Raw genomic sequence first — 22116 nt, forward strand, 5'->3', positions numbered from 1 at the left:
TTTTTGTCTGCTTGCTTAAATGGTAGAAGGAAGGGAGAACTACATTTACAGCCAATGCAGTCAAACAGTCAAACATTTACAGCCAATGCAGTCCTTAAAACTCTTGAGCAATCCTGACAGTTCCAAATACTGGAACATCAGTAATCAGTATCACCTCTTCAGCTCCATCTTCAAGACAGGGCAGCTACCTGAGCATGCACAGTTGACTAAACAATGGCCTCTACCCTTGCTGTTTAGAGACTCTTAAAACCAATATTGCAATTTTATCCTTCTCTGAAAGGAAACAACCCAATAGCATGCTTCTTCCAGATTCCTCCTCTTGGAAAACAAATACCTGAGCACATCATACAGATTAGCAATATTCATGTCTAGAAGTAAAATCATTACAGGAAGCTATCAGCTTATTCCCACTAAAGTCTGCAGCATCTACTTTTATGTTTTGTTTTGGCTGCAGGTGGAATTTCAGAGGATGGCAGGCAACCTCCCTTAGGAAGGTACCTATTTCTGCTTACATACATGAAAACAGACTTGTATCCTCACATATGCAGGTCACACTAACCCCTTTTCTGCTTCAGTAGTGCAGTGTTTCCTTTCCAGTTCTCCCCCTCACTCCTGGCACATTCACTATCAGACTTAGTAATTGCAAAGTGTGTCATTAGTCATTGCAAGACATTTCCTTCTGACCTACTTGAAGCAGTATTCTTCCATACCATAGCAGCTATCTGCAAAACTAAATGGTATTGCTTATCCTTTTCTCCTTGTTTAAACACATTTCAGAAAAAAAAAATCGAAGTGCAACAGGCTGCCCAGGGAGGCTGTGGAGTCTCCTTCCCAGGAGATCTTCCCAACCCGCCTGGATGCCACCCTGTGCCCCGTGCTCTGGGTGTCCCTGCTGGAGCAGGGGGTTGGACTAGATGATCCCTAGGGGTCCCTTCCAATCTTAACCACTTTGTGGTTCTGAAGTCAGGTACTATATATATATATATGTTCTGAAGTCAGGTACTATATAGTACTATATATATATATATATATATATTTCCCTAATTAATTCATTTGAAACATCTGTGCTTATTTTGGTTAACTGTTTCCTCATTTCTTTTAAAGGCTACGATTTTTTTCTGACAGATAAGAAGCTATGCTCTACAGTCTGTAAACAAGTTTGTAAACAAATCTGAAAGTGCCCACACTGCTGCATCTTTCACTAGTGAGCAGAGAGCGCAGAGAGCATAATCTTTGTAGTTTTGTACAAGTTATCTGCTAACTATCCATTATGTGAACAAGCCACAGTGCCTTGGGTGCAGGATGAGCCTTATCTTTTCAGAACAAAGAAACTGTCTTCAGCAAACTTCGTCCACTTACAAATTAAACGTCACCTATTAAGGAGATTTAACTCCACAGAAAGACAGTGTTAGCAAAAGCTATCAAAAGCCTACACACTTCATACACATAAAATGTATGTTCAATAATTATTTAAAGACCTAACTATCTCATGGGAAAAATCCTGTTCCTTTTTCATGTTCATGTTTTTACAGACAGATGCACAGAGAAAGTGTCTTTGGATGTTGTCATTTATTTTTCACTCCCACAGGAATCAAACTTCTTTCTGTGGATATGACTGATGTCAGAAAACAGATATGAAATTCAGCAGGAAGATAAAAAAGTTATTTTAAGGTTGTGAGGTTTGTTTGTTTGGGCTGTTATTCTTTTATATTACTACGGGAATTTGCTTTAATCTGATACTAGCAAACCAATTTCTGAAAAGGCGGCTCGAATTTTTTTTCACAGCTCCTGCCTTCACGTGTTCAAACAACTCAAAAATTCAAATCACACTCAATCTCAGCCACACCCCTCTTTTTTTTTTTCTTCGTTAAAAGGAGAAGGGGCTGTTTAGACTGCCACAAATTTTAATTGTAAAACTGATGATATACTAAGATAAGTAAGGTATCTTATACTAATATAAGTAAGCAAGGTAACTTGCCACACATCAAAAGCTCTGTTCTCACAAATAAGTTTCCTTTCTAAGATAAGTGAAATGAGGCTCAAGCTTTATTTCACAGTTCTGCCAACACAGAGCAGTGAAATAGACACGTTACCAAACCAAGTCCCCTTCTATCACTTTTATCTATAGAAGTGCGGATAAAAGACTCTCAGCATGCCCCAGCTATTCTAAAAAGTCATGAAACATATGGTTCTGGATTATTGCCATTTTCATTTTCCTCTCCTCAATTTTTTTCCACTTCTTTGTATGACTCCTTCCTCATTGCCTTTTTTTTCCCTCTCATTTTCAGACTTCCTTCACAGCTATCCCGACTCCTGGAACAGGGTCTACAAAAGATCCCATCTCTTTCTTCTCTTTGTTCTTCATAAAACTCAGAACAAGAAAAGCAATGCTCATTTCAATTGACTCATGAAGATTTAAAAGAGCACCCTTATGCACTGATGCCCTAACCACACTTTATACTGAGGTACACCTGTTTTTTACTAAACCTGGACAGTTTCGGAGTTCCCCTCTTGCATTAGAGACCGTGATCTCTAATGTTAAAAATAATTAAAATAAAAGATAAATAAAAGATAAATATATAAAATAGAATAAAGATTGTATTTATCTCACTGAATAATGGTTATAATAAATATTAGAAGCAAAAATGTCCCCACTGATTACCTTACAAGAACATTACATGATCTATACACTGAAGTTTATTCTTTTTATGGAGGAAAAAAAAAGATCAAACCTTTTTGCACTCTAACACYGCCAATGAATCTGCCAAATGAACTCCTATGAGCTGATGTTGAATTTACTCCAAGAGAAAAAGTACTCCACAAAAAATAAATAAATAAATAAAAATTGTAAGAAGGGGCATTAGATTTTAACTGGAGGCCAATAAACTCCTGGGATACRTAGATTGCTTTCAATGAAGTGCATAAATTAACTGAGTGTACGGTTGTCGATATGATTGAAGTTATATTCCAATCTGCAACTCGCGAGCAAAAACCTTAAATTTGCTTTGCCATAACTGTGGGACTCTCAGAAAGCTCTTTAAAATTTTTATGCAAGATGTATGAATAGGAATATATTCTTCAGCATGAATCTTCTGATATGCTCTGTATTGTATGAGTAATCTGGACATTTATTTACAAAGAAAATTAAATGTTTCTTCCAGAGAAAGACTTGGATTGTTATGAATTCAATTTATAGAGGCAGCTGCAGCCTACCTACAAATATGCTCAGTATACTTGTAGAGTCATCAGATCCAATTTTCAAATTTTAATAATGTTAGCTTAACACCTATGTAACTGACAAATCTGCCTTCAATGCTCTTCAATATAACTCCATAAGCAAATGATTTTCAAAGGGCAGTTTATTAACCAGTGTATAATTCCTACAACACCATTATAAGCTACAGGGCATAGGGAAAAACAAACAAAAACAAACAAACAAAAACCATGCTTTTGTTTTTCTTTAGCTTTTCTAAGCTGAACAGTTCCTTTATTTTTTTGCTTTGGCTTTCTGTCTCACTTCAGAACAGCGAGGTTTCTCTGCCTCTCCTCTAGGCATTCTGGAGGACAAGTCCAGGCATCAGAATTAGAAAGACAATGTGATACTACACTGCAGGGCTCTTTTTGAAAGATCCTTGTTGTAAAYAGTAATGACAGATGTGGGTGACCCCACCTAAACGGATTTGCTACCACACCCAGTGAATAAGCACATTAGTTGTTCTCCCCCCYGCCCCGCCCAAATGATCAGTAATTAACTATTTAACAAAAGTTTAGTGATAATTGTTAAATGGCAAGATTTTTAGCATCTCACTGACATAGAGGGAGTAATTATATAGCACTGCCAGCATGACTGGCACTGTTGCAAGAGCAGATCTACACCAGAAGTCTCGCTGCGCTATGGAGCCTCCACAGTTCCTTCCATGCCAGCAGAGCCCTGCAGGGAGGATGGGACACTGCCAGCAGATGGAATTCTTCCAGTTCAGTGACATCTTCTCCCTAAGGGGCATTAGCACTCCRCTGGTGTAGCTGCAGCCACACAAGGACCTCTGCCAACAGGAGAGAGGGCTTTTCTTCCCTCCTCTGTGCTTTCAGGCATGGTAAGTCAGCCTAAAACTTGATAGCTTACATCAAACGCGGATCCACTAAATGATGGCTAGTGCTCATGTCTGCAGCTAAGCTGGCAGAATCAGTCAGTTACACCATTAACTAGCTCCATTAACCAAAGAAACCCTTTTGCTACCATATTTATATATATTTTATACATATATATGTATGTGTGTGAATGCCTAAACTTCAGGTAACAGCTGTTCTTCTAGAACTGTTCAGCATAGATTGGATTTAGTTCCTATCTCAAGAAATGTTTTAAAATAATAATAATCATTTAAAAATGGAAACTAGTCAAAAAACCTGCAAGATTTAGGTGTGTGCTGCTTCCTGTGTTAATAAAGGTACTCCTCTCCCCCCCCCCCCAAATAAATTTCAAAGAAATACAAAATAAACAGAGCAAGACTGAAGCCAACACGAAGACAGCACTGGATGAAACAGACATTGGGATGCTGAAGTAATCAGAAAAGCCTTCACAAAGGACAGATGACACAGAGCTGGAGGGAATGGAAGACAGAAGCAGAGTGAAAAAGGAAAGAGTGATCACCGTTCAGGAAAACATGTCTTTGCCAAAGGACTTTCCCAGACTACAGGGGAGCCAAAAATTCAAAACCACAACCTAAAATACACACAAGAACATCTTAAAAGTCTCTATCTCTTGGTTCAGACTAGACAAGGGCTGATTTTCTGAAAGCAGTTTTACTGTTCTGTCCACTGCGAGTACAGGTCACTTGAAAAAACAAGGCCTTTTCTTTTTTTTAATTTTATTTTATACAGGTACATATTGCTTGATTCAAAGATTCAGATGAAAGCCTTAAATCCCTAGAAAGAATCTGTTAGCACATATTGCTTCTTGTTTGCAGAATTTGCAAGCATATATTAAGTTTTCTAGAGTAACCATAAAACCCTACTATTACTCCAAATCCGAAATATCCTTTTTTTTTTTTTTTTTTTTTTTGCTGTTAGCACGCTGCTACCATCCAATATACACTTTAATAGAATGTTCCTGGTACCACAGGAGCCAGAAATAACCAGTTCAAGCATGTACGAGCACGACTTTGAAAATGACCTAGAGGTATTACTCTTCTGTGTGGGATTTCTAGGGTTAAGTTTGGTTTATTTTTATTAGTGATTTATCATACCTTAAGAAGCATTCCTTTCCCTCCCAGATTCTTTTATACTCCAGAAACGCAAATCTTATTGAAGATATCAATGATAAAGTAGAAGGCCTTTTTAGTAAATTGAACTCCAAAAGTTAATTCAAATATAATAATTTAAGTGATGACTATCACCATTTATATTAAATGCTTTTGCCTCAGTTGCTACTAGAAATACATTTTACAGCTTCCAAAAGAATGAAAGCATGATAGCTATGAGAAAAGTTATCACCTTCATTTTTCGTTTATTGTTTCAAGGCACACACTGGCTTTTTGAAAAGTCCCTGTACATTCTGCAGACTCCCTCCTCCCAAATAGCTATCATTTCTGAAAATGAATTAGAGCAGTTTTGTTAACCATTGTTTTTGCTATCTTAATGCAACAGCATATGATCATGCTTGATTTAAAGAGTTACAGATAGCCAGCACCTTTAAAAACAGCACTGCTCATTTCCATGAATTTAAGGACTTACAGAACAATGGCCTCACTAATGCAGGATGGTGGCCTTAATAATTCAGCAAAGATCCCGGGGTAGAAGAGGAGAGCAGGACAGGGGAAAAAAAACAGTTACCAGGATCCCTAAGTAGTTGGTGCAAGTTCTCTCCCAGTCTAATGAGGTAAACTGCTGTGCAAACTGGGTCTTTGCCTTGCCTTTTATGATATCTTAACATTATCCTCCATGGCCCATGCTCTGTTTTGAGCACTGTATGACCACACTTCTCACATCTCAATTATCTCCTTTTCCTTCTTTTCTTGAAAGTTGCTCAGCTTCCTATACACACAGTCTCACTTCTGACTTGTAGCCTGAACATTAACTCTAAAAGAGAAATTCACTTAAAAATCTTGTATACCTTTTTGGATTAAGATCAATATAAAACTTGTTTTGTTGAACCACATAGAAAAATTTGCAAATCAAGGGGAGTCTGGCCTGTAATGTCAGCTCAGATATTTAGATACGCCATCATACACTCTTCTGCTGCTCCAACATCCTCTATTTCTCTGTCTTTAAAAGAAGAGGACGAAAAGATATATATACACAAAGAGTGAGTATGTATAACTGGGTTTCATTGCCTGTTCATTCCTATTTTGCTCACCTTGTCCTGAGCATTTTTTAGAATAGGTCAAACTACCAGTAAGCATGAATTAAGCTATCTCTTTTCCTCAAAACTTGATGATACCAAGAAAAGAGGAAGAAGAAAAAAAAAAAAAAAGGCCATTGTTTAGGGACTAGCATTTTGGGAATACCAACTGTCATCAACGACAAATATCATCTCTATTCACCTGTATTAAAATTCGCTTACATGTCTTAAAGCTAATGGCAGCTAACATGACAATATTTGCTTGCAATTAAGTGGAGAAGGAAGCAGCCAGGAAATTTCCTCATTTGACAAAGTTCCAATTCTAAGTATTTAAGACTTGGTCTTACCAAGTTAGTATGTTAAAAGTGAGGTAAGCATCTTGTGCTCGTTCAATGTCATTTATTTAGAAGAACTAAGCCAGTTCTCCTCCCTTCCCCCACATTTTCTTTGCTTGGTACATATTGCAGATCACAGATGAGGAGGATCTTAAGTAATGCTACAGCTGCTTAGCTCTTCCCCTGCACTAAATTCTGCATTCATTTCTGTTCTAGTCTGTATTTCTATTTTATAATGAAACGTACAGCCTAGTTATTTATAGGCTTTCCAAGGATTAACTACACACTCATAAGAATAAACCCTCAAGAGGTTAACCTCATCCTCTTACTACAATCCCAAAGATAGCTGGCAACCACAGTCAAGGAGAGAAAAAAAAATTGTAATCCCACATTTTGCTAATCCTTTAGCCAATCACCACATGCAACACTGGAGGGCCCTCTCAGAGGGCTACAGTTCAGTCTGTCTCAGGAGCACAGTCAATCCAAAAAGACACATTTCACAGAGCCATTAACAACTCACCTCAAAAGGCAAAATAACATACACTTCAGCAGTATGTCATACACTACTTAAGATATGGTACTACAAAGATTCCAGCTCACTGCTCATGTTTTTGTTTCAGATATCTGTTTGTTCCTACATGGAACAACCTAGTATTCTATTAATTTGGAAGTAAAGAAATCTTATAAGATTGAATAGGTGACATCTAGATAGACCAGTAACTGCCAAGGGTCTTTCCGAGCATGAACTCTGGAGTACCCTTGGTTTTCGGTTTAATCCCACCTCAAGCAAAAGCAARAACAAACAAAAGCCACATGCACAAACACACCTCCCTGCAAAATACACTCCCTGAAGTTAGACTGTGGTAATCTACTTAATCCTCTCATATCAAGATCAGTATTCTTCCTTAAACCCAAATTTGTGAACTGCCTGCAGCTGCAACATTGAGTAGTGCCTATGAGTTGAGACGCACATATCTCTTACAGTCAAATTTACATATCTAGTACATCTAGTACTTCATTCAAATTTAATACGTATATAAATTATGTCCTCTCTTCCCCCTCCTCCTAAAAAAATTATGTTGTTTAGTCACACCACTACCCAATAGCTGAAAGGTAAAAGCCCTCATAAACATGCAGGAGTAATAATAGGAACAGAGACAGAACTGTCAGTAGCTGATCTTCATTCACAGTTCCTTCCTGTAGTGTAAGCAGTTCTAACCAACACAAAGGCTCAGCACTGTTTACAAGCTCATTGAASCCAATCATATTACTTTTTTTTAAATTAAAAACAAAACAGACAAAATACTGAATATATCAATTCATTATTCATGCATAATATACATCAACTTCAAAATTCAGCTTTTGAGAAGACAGGTATAAATTTCTAAGTTCCTCACAGACACGTAAGACCCAAATCCTGCATCCTTACATTTAACAGATTATAACTTTTTCAGATAGAAATAATACAAGCATAAAATGAAGAGAAATCAAAAATATTTTCTATTTTTAAAAATTGCCCCCACTAATTAAAGCCTTGGTTTCCTTCCAGATTTCATATATGGTTTGGAAGCAACAAGAATTGCTCCAACTCAGTCAAGCGAAATGAGAAACCTTTGACTCATGAAGATTTAAAATACAATGGCCCTTTAAAATAAATGAAGAAGGAAAAGAGAGTCAGCTCTTAAAGAGCAACATCAAAAAACACAGATTTCATCTAGTAAGGAGAAAGTATCTAAAAGAATCCCATCTAAAAAGACAGTTATTCAAGTTTCTTTTTACTGTACATAAATTATTTTCTAGTAGTGTGGAACCAGGGGCTATCTGATTTCATCTTCCACTATTACAGATTCCTCCAACCTATTTGCATTCTGAAAAGAAGCTTCATGATCTTTCACGCTCATAATAAATGTATAACCCTTTAAATTGCTATTTCTTGTCTTATCTAGAAAGACACTGAACTTTTAAGAGCACGACCCTTCCATTGTTCTTTAAACTAAGTTGGGCCCCTGAACAATACTGGCAGCTGCTATCAAACCGAGCTGCGTTTACTTTCAGTGCAGCTGCTGCTTGTAGGAACAGACAGGCTTCTGATGTCTCCTCCCCTCTGGGGAGAGAGCTCAACACACTGCACACTCAGTGAAGGCGAGCAAAGGTCCACCGAATCGTCAACCCAATTTTATGCTATTCAGATTTTCCAGGATGCACACAATCCCTTTCAAACAAAATTAAGGATATGTCAGAGTATGAAGCTTATTGTGCAGCACAAGATAATTATTGATCATGTACGACTGTAAAAGATCATTGTGACATGCATCCGATTTTAGTATTATGCACATGCATGCATCTACACAGCCAAGGAACATTTGGTCCCACTGTGTTCACTTCCTAATTTTGGATTTGTATTGCATTGTTCAGAAGTCTTTAAGAGGACACATTCTAGTATTTCATCTGGAGAATATCAGGCAATTTGAAATTGAGAGGGGGAAAATAAAAAATGTTTCTATTCCTCCTCCCAAAGGGCTTTCCCGCAAAAAAAAAAAAAAAAAAAAGCTGTAATGTGGTACTTGTAGATCCCATTGCTTTTAAGAGACTGTGTTGTACAGATTCTCTAAGAGTTGAATAATTTACATGCAGGACAGCACTACCATTATAACTTTGACAAATCAAATTTTGCTAATCCTAAAGAGATTTTAAAACCTATTTCTTTTTACTGCATAAAATATTCTCTAAGAATACAGACTTTCCACTTCAGATTAGCCCTAAGAAAATAATTCATTGAAAAAAAAAAGAAAAAAGGCATTTCTCTAATCTTTGTTCATCAAATATCAAATGCACATGTCCTATATGAATAGCTGATTTGATCTCCAAAATAAAGTAATTCATTACAGAAGCAAAGCACAGAGGAGATTGTGACAGATACAGATGTAATTGTGTGGGTTTTTAAAGTGCGATTAGCAAATCAACTAAGTAACAGTCAGAATTTGATATGAAGAAAAAAAACAGCTCAGATTTGAAGGGGGGGTATGTTTATGCAAAGCTAATCTGTCAAGTGTAATAAAGCAGCTTGAATAAAATCTAAGCTGAAAATCCACTGAAGCTCCCCATTTCAGGGAGGAAAAAAGCTATTAAAGGGAAATGAAGGTCACCCTCCCAGTTTATTTCACCTAATTGACTGCCAATAGCTTACCACAGGCAAACCAACTGCAGATCTGCAATTGAGAAACTGATGAAAGGAGAGTTTTCAAGCTGAGGCTCATTCTTTTAATCCTCCTTTGCTCTTATTTTTTTTTCCCATCTCCAGTTGGGATGTAATTTTAAGCACAGATGGATTAACTGGTTCCATTGTCTGTAGACGTCATTGGACTATGGCACTGTTAATCCGTACAGCAGCATGTCTAATTATCATTACAAAGTGTCTGAGGGAACTATAAAGACCAGCAGGGCATCTTCTCACAAGCAATTAACATAAATTGATAAATGAGTAATTTGAATCCGCTCAAGGCGTTCACATATGAATAAAATCAGAAATGACGCCTTCTTGTTTCAGCTACTTTTTTCACTTAGTCTGGAAGGGCAGAAGACATGAGAAATATTCTAGACTTAGTGGGAGGGGGAAATCAACTCATGCAGTGGAAGGAATGTATAGTTCACAAAGTTCATTAATACAAAACAAATGACTTGTGATTGACAACCAGTCACAAGAAAGTAGCATTAACTTATTTCAGCATATTTAGAAGCACTAAGTTGGTGAAAGGCTACTAGAACATTGTGTCAGACAATTAATACTACTTCAAAGCAAAGTTTCTTTTCATTAGCTTGCTGTTTTAAAATTCTTGAAAGATTCACAAGAAATGGGATGAAAAGAATGAATAGTTGTACAAGCTTCAAGAATTCAGGTGTCCCAAAAAACATAAGGCAAAGATAACTAGATCAATTGATATACAGTACCATCAAATAAACAAGTAATTGTGCTAAACATTATCTTTCTTGCTGGGAAAATTTTGCTATGCACTGTATTGCTTAACAAAACAATGTTTTCACAGAGGAAACTGCTGTTAACTTAATCCCTGCTAAAAATCTGTGCAAACCAAGGCAAAATCATTTGAGCAGTATTAGGCATCGTAACACTGTTAGATAACAAATAATTAAGTTTATTTTAAAAACAGCAAATCAGAAAGGTATGAAAGCAGGTTATACACACTGTAGGAGGTAGACCTGGAAGGCCACGTACCCCGATGATGGCATTCAGCTCAGCCATGGTCACTTGTTTGGCACGTTCTACAGCTTGGGCCACTTGCTGCTGATGCTATTAAAATAAGGAGGAACGTGGGGGAGGAATTTTTGTTACAACATTTACTGCTCCAAATCGTACTAAAATAAAAACACAATCACAAGCATGAGAAAAATCAGTTTCTCTACAGAAATCCAGGCTATTTATTATAAGATACATGCTAGACAAGTAGGAAACTACAGTGCTCTTTCTCACCTGCTCATCAAAAGTAAGTGAGAACCCTGAAGGCATTCAGTCATCTCACCTCTCTTCCCATGCCATTTCAGTATTAATTTTCTAGCAAATGAATAGCACTGTCTAATTGAGTTGACAGAAAAATAATGTCAGCTTCAAACTAATGTCATTTTTAACATTTATATACTCTGTCCCCACACAGCAAAACCTACTGAATTTTCAAATTAGAGGCCTAAGTGTTTCACTAGTCTCAAAAAGAATTAGCAATGCTGTGAACTGTGGAATTTGAAAATGCACATCCAAAATAGCAGGCTTCAAAATGTAACAGCAGTTGCCTGCAATATGCTAAAATCATAGTAATTCRAGCAAGATTTATTACGCAGGTTTGTAACCTTAAACAACAGTTTTAGATCCGAGATCTGATTTTGGTGTAAAAGGTGAGAAATGTGTAGACAAGACCAGCATTCTTACTTCACTGGACTTGCATTTGATAACTGAATATCATGCAAGCAATTAACACAATTGGAAGTGAAATAATTATGTTACACTGATAATATTTTACAGATTCCTCCTCTCCTCAGAGCAATGAATGAGGCTGAGCTACTGTCACTAGTTTGAACTCAGATTTGTTAGACCAAATTAGCAGGAGGATTGCACACTTCAGCTATAACAGATGTTCCTTACACTTGTGCATTGTGGTAAAATTAACATCTTAAAACTAGCTAATTTGCAAACAGAAAAGCAATATAATTGCACTTTAACAGCTGAACAGTTTTACTTACTTCCTGAGACAAAAATGGGATGACTTGTGCACAAATTGTATTCAATCTCTTGGCGATTTCTGTCTATAGGGAAAAAAAAAAGATAAATTTGATTAAAACTGTGTTTTAGGGTTGCTCACATATATCCAGTTATCTATAGAATCACATTAACTTCACACACTGGAGACAATAAGAAAAATCTATTCCTTCAAACTACTGCAAATACAAATAGTTGGTATACAGGCTTCGATCAGAACATAAATTTAGTTAGCTACATTAAACATCAGCTATGTCTCAAGTATATAAACTGTACACACATTTAAGTGCAAATCTGGTCCTTGTACATAGGTTGTTAACATCAAAGCATTTTTTTTTAACTCCAAGATGAAACCTTTTAAAAGACAGATATACTATTATTCAAATTATCAACCAGCATTCAAATTATCAACCAGCATAACACAAAGGCAGTGGGCAAGGAGAAAGTGTCTTTCACAATCTGTTTTACAACTGTAAATCTAAATTTAAAGTCTATAAAACAATTAGTTGTCCTAAGAAGTCTCATTCCTGGAAGATGCATTTAAAGGAACACAAAGACTAAAGAGACAATTGAAAAAGAGAAGAATTAGAAGGCAAAATTAGTTATACTAACAGAAGGAAAACATAATTGAGGCAGCATTGTGACATATTAGATATAGACTTCCAAGGCATCCATACTGAGAATTAAAATAAGAGAGAAAAAGAATGGAACCTAATCAGAAAATATTATAGTCAATACTACCGAATTAGTAAAACCATGGGTAACAAAAGAACAATAAACCTAGAATCCATTAGACGAATAATCCTTCACTGAAAGTGATACAGAGCAAGCAGCATGAAATGTTCAAGGCACACTTTTCATTTACTTTATTCATCTCTCACTTCTAGCTCTCTATCCTCAACAGAGACCTAACAAGAGGGTTTCTGGTGTGGCATAGAGTTCTTTATCGTTAGCTGGCCTTTTTACTGCTTTTCACACCTATGTGTCTGCCTGCTATTCAAAATTATCATAATTAACTCTCATGTCTTAGAGAGGACTTCAAAATACACATTAAAGTTCATTAAAGTTTCTTCTTTTTTTTTTTTTTTTTTTTTTTTTTTTTTTTTTTTGCTTAAAAGGATCTCTTTTTAATTATCAGTCACCATAACACAGTCACACACAAACAATATTAATATCTAGACTGAACTGATGGTACTCTGGACAGTTCTTGCCAGCCTCTAACATACCATGAAGTCAACGGAAGTTTAACTAACTTTAACCCAGTTGTTCGAAATACAATAAACTTGTACCTCGAAAGGTATAGTATCTTTGAAGCAAAGATCAGTCCTGAAAAGTTACAGCTAAAGGCAATCCTCCACATAATATATTTATGAGATAACTTATTCCCATCCACAAACACTGCTACCAACAGTCAAATCTTGTGTTTTCCATGTACATTATAAGCACTAGCACTGTATTTAATACAAATCCTAAAACTCATTTCACTGAAATATTCTAGCATAGGTACAACTGGTAAGAGTTAAAGTTGTCTTTTACAACCTGAAAAAGAGGACAGACTAGATCTACAGTAGTCTTCTATACTTAAACATTGCTCGGATTTTGAAGACCAGATTTTGAAGATCTTTGGTCGGAATTACATAGAATTAACTGTCCAGCACTTCCTACACCTTCCTCTAAAGGTTTCATTTCACATATACAATGCTACATATGAAAATACTGCTGTTACTGCGTCTAGATTTCAGAATTAATGACAGTCTCCTCCTGCCTTGCAAATGTTATTTTTTATTTAAAAGTTTGGAAGGAGATGTTCTTTAACTGCATACAAATGTTGAACATTTTAAATTTACAGTCAGGATCAGTTCCACTAAAACATTACTCAGTCTCCATCAATAGAAAAAAAAATGGCAGTACCACTCCTCTGAGCGAGTTTCATTCTTCAAAAGCAAAAACTTTTCAAAAAGTGTCTAAAAAAGTTTGGTTAATACAGACTTATGTCACCAATTACTGATTTTTAGAATAACCTCTGTTATTAAGATTTCAATCTTATGTGTTTTGTAGCCAGTCCAATAAATAAATAAAAATTAGTTACTTCTAGTTATTCTCCAATCTAACATAACTATTATCTAACTGCTGATCTTAAGGCATGTAGGGCAATCAGAAGAACAAGTAAACAAAGAATTCTGCGGAAAGCTGCTTGAGCAGAGACAAACATGACTAATTGCCCACGCTCTCTAGCTCCCTGGTAAAGCAGACCGCAGAGCCTGCCTCTCACATAAAAGCCCTTGTAGCTCTATGGCAGCTCTTAGCAGAACATCTCAAGTGCCCTTAATTGTTTGTGCTCTTAATGCAGAGCCTCTTGAATATATTCATTTTTAATAGAGGACTCGAGCATGGGACCTATCAAARAATGACAAAACTACTTCATTCACTAGTTCTTGCTGTTGCAGTGATTGTCTTTTGATTTATTTGCAAATGACAAGCTTGTCAGACTCCAACTGGAGTGCTACCCCCCTTTTTGAAGCATCATTAAAAATTAACATGAAGGAATTCAGCTGCATTTTAAGATGAAGTTGAGCCGACAGTGTGTCTTCACTTCTGTGATTTTTGCTTCCATTCCTTCTAATTAAGGGCTTAAATGTTTTGACCTAACTTTTGCCAAACTCAAGTGTTTGTACTTAAATTTGTCTTTTGCTAAAGCGAACTGTTAACAACAGGAACAAAGCATCCAGGCCAGTTACTAAATGTAAGATTCGTTTGCACAAGTCACTTTATTGACCTGTTAAGAAAAAAGGCAAGAAAAGCTTGTGTATGCACTTGTTTTTTTTAAATAAAAGAGTCACAGAAAAACGTTAAGAGCATTTTCCTTCACAGTAGTCCAGATCATTTTGCCTTATAACAACCTGGTCTTTCCAAAACACCATAAAAGAATTAATACTTAAATCATCACAATTTCATAGGTATTACTGTTTTTTGTGTTGCAATGAAAAATATGAAGTAAAAGTACTTTAACCTCATTTGTTACCACCCATGTAAATTTTGCCATTAATAATGGGAAAAAAAAGGGCRTAAGGAAAATGCTCTTCTCATGGAAGAATGTAACAGTCCTCTGAGAAGTCCCTCACCCAACAGCTTCAAGATTTTAAATACTCCTTCCCATCCKTCAGCCAGTATCTACAATTTTTGTTACAGCAGTGACTTCATAAGTAACTCTAACAGCAAGGAATTGAGGACTACCTGAATTAGTCTAAACAAAAATTCAGTCATACAAGACATGTGGTGTGACTATCAGTTGTATTAAGACACCTGCAATATTATCAACTTTGAGGAGTCTCCTAACTATCTAGGTCTAATTTTATAAAACAATGCTGAACAAAAAGTGCTCTGGTACTTTTTCGATCTAGCATCACTGAAGCAATATTTACATAAAATTTTATAGAAATTACAGTTTTGTTTCTAAATTCCATTGAAAACTCCTCAAAAGTTAGATTGTGCTATTGATTAGTACAAATAAAAAGCTGATGGAAAGGTATTCGGTCTGTTTGAAAGCTGGTAAGGAAAAAATGCTTCCATGTGAAATTTCATACTGTTTTAGTGAAATCAGTATTTTGACCACAAAATAATCTAGCAACATCAGCTAGTGTACTCATCCAGAATCTCAATATTTTGTTAGTCCTTAGATCTTTCCCCTCTAAAAACTATATCAATAGGTACTAGTTCTATCATCCATTTTAATACATAGGATCATGCTGTTTTAAGTTTTTTTTCTGATTACTCTTATAAAAGTTTTTTACGTAGGTAGCTCATTACAAAAAGGGGAAAAAAACTCAAGTTATGTGATAGAGGGAATGAACATAATCATGCAGATTTTATGCAAAACAGAAATATACTCAATGTGCTGAAAAAAATATATCTAATTCATCCCTTTCAGGGAGGAGAGGGAAAAAAAACAAAAAATCCCCACATAGAAAGAATTGGACCATAAAAAAAAATCAAATCACATTTGCAAAAGCTTTAAAATCTAATTCTAAAATACTTTGCCTCTACTTACACTTTCAAAACATCAAAAGCCAAGTACAACACTGAACTCTAGAAGGAACAAAATGGACTTCCTGCCATTTATATCATGTAACATAGTAACCCACTAGGGAGTAAAGGTCAATATTTCGCTTTTGGTCATTACTAAATCATTTGAGATGATCTGTGGTGAGGATGAGAGGAAAAAAAAAAGTATAAAAAAAGAAGGTCGTGAGAATACTGCAAATGGGTTGACTTCAGACTGATTTTCATCTCCCTTTGTCTAACAGACATAAAAGTTCTATTTATGAGACACACTTGACCACCTCTAAATCCCTGTTGCAAACTAGAAGTCAGCTAAATATTTCATTAAAAAAATCCTTGGATAAGAAACTGCGCATACATATTTGAGTTTTAATCAGTTAATGCTTAGAACCCACTCGATATTTTCATTTTCCAGCAGAACTGCTGAAATAAGTGGCATAGTTTAAGAGCGAAACATTTATTCTTTCTTTGATTGAAACCTTCAAAAGGCAATATATATATGTATATATATATATTCACAGCGAAAAGAGAAAATAAAGAGACATTCTACAATGCTCAGCTTTCTTCATGCTTTCTGTATATTTGCCACAGAAGGATTCAAGCAATTCTAAAAAGTTTTGCTCCTGACAATTTGGGGGTTTGGAGGGAAGAGGAGGTATAATTAAATCTCAAAACTTAAACAGGCAAAAGCCTCAAATGATTAAGGCTAGCATTCTATGAACTTTGCTGTTCATGAGTTATTGAATCCACATTAAGCACCGAGATAAGCAGTTATTATTAATGCCCTTTTATTTAAAAGTAATACACTACAGTGTTTTGGCAATGGCTACAAGTGGAAAAAAAATAACGGCAACATGCCATTTAAAAGTTTAGGCCCCTACAGTATATCAATGTCAAACAACAGCATGTCAAGCTAAGATTCAATTCAGGTAAGTGCCACTGCCAAATTTTCTTGTTCCCAGACGTGCTTTAAGATTACTTTATTGCTTAAAATTTAATTTGTTCCAACTCACATCTCCATGACAACGTTGGCTAACCCTGCAAATCATTTGGGTAATTGGATATCTTATCTTTCTATTGCTCTCAAATCGAATGATTCTGTTCAAATTGTAACAGCCAATCAAATTTACAGGCCTCTTGAGTAATAGGCTCAAAGAAGTAGTCACATTCATCTCCTCTTTACAGCCATATTAACCCGTATGCAACAAACTGTGGAAGCTGGCCCTCAAACTGCTTTTTAAATTATAAACACTGTCATTACTAAAATTCTCACCAATAGGAGGGGGTGGAAGGTTTATTCTTAACAGACAGTTGGAATTCAATCTGACAGGCAGCAAGGGGTAGCACTCATTTCAGTAACAGGAACAATTCCTGTATTTTGGGCAGAAGCTGTCAGTTTTACATGACATATCATTAACAAATACGGCCTTCCCTCTGTCCCACATTTGTACTACTCATTTTAATGACGGGGCAGACACTCACAAAATAATGTTACTAACATCCCAGACGACAAGGGGTTCCTTTAGGAGAAGAAGAAAAAGTATGAGTAACAGAATAGAAACATCAAGTGACCAAATGATAAAGTGACATAATGCTAAATAATTTCTGAGATTAGCGTTTTTATTTAACTATCCAAGCTAGATTTCTCTGTAGTGTCTTAGATTAAATTACAGTAATCAGTCATCAAATTACAATAAATAAGTCATGTTATTTAAACATAATCTACACACAATGTATAAATCTCCAAAATCTATTGAGGTTTGGGACCTTGTTCAATTATAAGGTGCTGTGACTGAATACATTTCAGATGTCTCATTTCAGTTCTCTCTATAATAACATAGAGCTGCCATGTAGCTCTCAACCAACCACTGTAAACAACTGCCCATCCCATTTGCAGCTGTAAATGCTGCTGAACCCAAGCCAATTGGCAAGAATCAAGCTGTTGTCAGCATGTTAAAGTACTTTCACACATTTTCAGTGTGTCAAGACTCTTCTTAAACTAGGCTAAGCAGGGCCGTTACCACATCTCTCAGCTCTTACTTAAACATTCCTAGACAACTACTAAAGCTCTATTAATCACCATCTTAACAATGCAAATAAAAGTCTGGAGCTAACATTCAATTCAATGTTTAAACCTCTGAACCGGCCACAAAGTTGTATTTTTACTTCAAAGTTATTTTCCCACATCCTTCCCCCCTCCAAGACTCCCAACACAGACCCCACTTCTATATATACACTCCATGAAGTCCTTGAGCAAGTCARACGCTCATTTCAGTTACAAGGGGAAGGCCTCTATGCCTTTACTTCCAGAGGCAAACATCTAACTATTCACACCCCTGCTGGAAGCCTTTGGACTTGTACAACACTTTCACTCACCAGTAAGCAGAAGCTTTACAGGAGGTAGAAGGGCCACCTTTGGGAACTACCAAATCAGTGAGTTAAACTAAGCTCAAAGGAGGCATATATCAGACAGCCAAGCAGCTAAAAGGAATCATTAGGAGCACTTATCTAGAAAAAGAAGGTTTATTTTTTTCTTTTTCTTTTTTTTTTTTTCCCTCCAGGGAGAAGGGGCAGGAATGGACTATCAGATGAGTTGCCCTTTTTCCATAGAACAGGACCCTCATCTGCCCCCCACCACACACACACACAAAAAAAAAAAAAAAAAAAAAACCACACAACTCTCTAAAATTATGTATCATTACAGTTGAGGGTATGAAGAGAACAATTGAGCAACACCTTCCTATGAGAAGATAGACAGGAAAAACAGAGAAGAAAAAAGGATGGAGTCATGAGAAGCAGTATCTGTAGCTCTGTACCTGATATAACCCWATCAGAAAGGGGTGCTAATTGCTCTTTTTGGTCTAAGTCATTTCGAAATGACTTTCTATTCTTTCTTCCAAAAGCCACATCAAAATTTCTGCATACATCCTAGCAGCACTTGCCCCACTGATCCATTTCACTGGCAAGGCATAAGAAAGTAAGAGATGTTGCACAGCTAGAGAAGTGCCTAGTTACTCATCTCCCAAATATCAAAGCATAAAACTCAAAATGAGCACCTACTTTTACTGCACTCAAGACAATTACAGAACTCCCAGTCAGGAGTCAGTCCTCATTAACATTATAATAAGGCTATAATCGCGGTAGAATTTGTACCTGGTAGAATTATAAATATGTTACCTAACACAAAAGGAAGAGAAATTTCATATCAGGACAAGGGACTGAAATACTGAAGGAAGACCAGGAAGGAAATCAATACACTATATTCACCAGCACCTTACGAAAGGATAACCAATTTGCACAGAATTTTCTGGGTATGTCATTTGCATAGTTTAAATCTAATTTCATTGTCTTAAAATACTTGCACAATCACAGTAGTTCCACAAATCTGATTTTTCAAAAATCAGAGAAACATACAGGAACACGAACATAAAGAAAAACAAAGGCCTTAAAAGGTGTTCATAAAAATGCGTAAATCAATAGTGTCCCTTTAACAAGAATCACCTTAGAAGATGTTAGCCCTGCACTTTAAAAGCTGCAGTTCTCTGGACATATTGCTATATCAGTAATTGTAAGCCACACAAAGTGTCTTCTTACGCTACTGTAACGTTACAAAACCGAAACCTACACCATTCAAAAAATTACTTAATTGCAAGTTATAAAGCTGCAGTATATAACCTCAACAGGTACTCCTCACATCAAGATCCAGGATACCAGGGTAATTAAACTTGTATTAAATCAGGAGTAACTAAGGGGAGGGCAAGAAGCTATGGGTGCTATCAGGTGACCTGCTRATGAACAACAACTTACGAAGACTTGTCAAAGTCTTTTGTTATCAACCAGCAGGTTTATCCCACACACAGAACTCGTAAGGGAGTTAAAAATAATAGGGATTTTCACAACATGGGCATGTTGTCCAAAAAGCAGATTTGCTGCCCCACACGCAATGAGCCAGTAATGACACATGCTGGAAAGACATTTGGTCATTTACTTCAGAGTTGCACAAGCCACAGTGCTCAGTGGTTTCCCACAGATCAAGTACACACTCCTGAGTTTGTGAACTGTAATTGTGCATTCATTAGCTTCCCAAGTACATCCCCCTTAAACTGACTAATTAGTAATTTACATACAATTGTAATATTACTTATACATTATGCCTACTCTTTCATATGCTCAGGGAAAAGGTTTTCACCTCCATAAGGGGCTTTTTGTATTATAGTGAAGACAGTTCATGTAAGGATACACAGAAGGATATAAGGATACACAGTTCATGCAAGGTTTTCTTGCTAAGTTTGCAATGTCCAAAAAAAAAAAAAAAACCACAAAAACAAAAACCAAAAAACAAACAAACAAAAAACAATTCTTATAAGCAACCCCAGATTGTCCCTGGTTCAAGAATGCCAGTTGTCTGTTCTGCAGATAATTTTCTCTCCGTATTACCATGACATGGGGGCATATCCCTTCTACTTAAAGAAGTTGAATCATGCTTAAACATGCAAAACGTCTGGACACGACCTGGACCTGATATGAAGAAGAAAGGATACAGGAAGTAGAAAGAAGGTCAGGTGAGGAAGTAAGTACACACAGTACCAACACTTAATTGCCAAATTAGGTACCAAGTGACAGCAAAGGTTAAGTGTCCTATACAGTGAGATAGTGGGGGGGGGGATAGTGGGGGGAGTGGGGGGGAGGAAAAAAAAAAAAAAAAAAAAAAAAAAAAGAATAAAACTTTAAATTAAAAAAAAAAAAAAAAAAAAAAAAAAAAAAAAAAAAAAAAAGGTTTGATTCCTTTACTTGCAGAAGAGATAATGATCAAAAGATACATGCAAAAAGAACAGCCTATCTTAACTACAGATGAATCATTAGCAATCAAGTAACTAATATAAATTACACATTACGTAAGGTCAACACAACAGCTGAGATCGGAAAACAATAAATTAGAAAATAYTCAAGTTAAATGTTTTCAAACTGAATAGGCCAAAAGAACTTCAGTAAAGGTAATAAAAAAGGCATAGGAGTGTAGTCTAAGCAGTTAATGGACACACTTTTTGCAGAACCTAAAACTGTCAAGTGGACAAGGAACTGTGAAAGAACAGTGTCCAACTGACACAAACACACACACACATATATTAAAAGGGCCAAGATACTCCAGCTTGTTATTTCTGATGAAAAGGTATATGAAAAAAGACTCTTATCTGCAAACTTCTAGATTAAACAGGGGTATAAATTACCACTCACAATTGTTTTTCAAGAATAAAAAACATCATAGTAATGCAAATTCCAATGACAGATGACAGATGTTATTAATGTCTTTAAAGATTTGACTCTTGTAACATTTGTAGGATCAAAACAAGATAGTCTAACTTTGTGAGAATAAAAATGGTTGTTTAAACCTATYACAGATACCTTCTCCTCTTTCGAAGAATTAAATTCTGCATGTAGGCCAGCTACAATACTTCTCAGTATTTTCATAGAATCTTCATAGTATTTTCATAGAATTTTCATAGTATTTTCATTTTCCAAGAATCACGATAAATGAAGACAGCTATGCTTACTAGTTTGTAGACAGCTTCAAATTGCAACTTGAGAAAGACTTAAGTATCCTGAATATAGTTCCACAACTACTACCTATTGATCGAATGCGAATATGGTGGGGAAAAAGAAAAGGAGGGTAAATAAGAATAAGGTATCATAACACCTAGTCAGGAACACAAACAGTGAACCAAGAAACAACAGACCATCAGAGAAAACCTCAGCCACAATGGACTGGAAATTAAACACAAGTTAATGACTTGCTGGGGCGGGGCGGGAAGGCTATGACCACACCTGTGGTGCTCAGCAGGAGATGTCTCTATCACTGGAATATTGCATTCACTTTGTGCACTATCTCTCTTGATGATTATTAGACTGTAGGAGTATGTAAAAGATTTCTGGAAAGAAAAGGAATAATCTGGTCTCTCTATGCACAGTGAATATGTAAGAGGAAGCCGAAGTTTTAGAAGAACAGATTAAGGCTAAAATTAAGAAAACATTTCAATAACAAGGATAGAAAAAGCACTTGAACATATTATCAAGGAAGCTTGTGAGTCATCATTATTGGTTTTTTTTTTTTTTTTTTTTTTTTT

General features: G+C 36.1%; 1 protein-coding gene across 2 annotated transcripts in view; it reads right to left on the minus strand.

The window, feature by feature from the left end:
• Nucleotides 1-22116, minus strand: part of TLE1 (transducin like enhancer of split 1) — a 60994-nt gene that overhangs the window by 32706 nt on the left and 6172 nt on the right. Inside the window, exons 3-4 of one of the 2 annotated variants that reach the window (XM_026051994.1) lie at nt 11920-11982; nt 10904-10978 (exon numbers count right to left, since the gene is read on the minus strand). In XM_026051994.1, the coding sequence (XP_025907779.1) occupies nt 10904-10978; nt 11920-11982 (138 nt within the window). Of the gene's footprint in view, nt 1-10873; nt 10979-11919; nt 11983-22116 lie in introns of both variants that reach the window. The other variant, XM_026051993.1, reaches the window with a different exon arrangement.

The sequence above is a fragment of the Nothoprocta perdicaria genome, unplaced genomic scaffold (assembly GCF_003342845.1).
Source record: "Nothoprocta perdicaria isolate Ctin4 unplaced genomic scaffold, notPer1 scaffold_82, whole genome shotgun sequence".
NCBI classification, from domain to species: domain Eukaryota; kingdom Metazoa; phylum Chordata; class Aves; order Tinamiformes; family Tinamidae; genus Nothoprocta; species Nothoprocta perdicaria.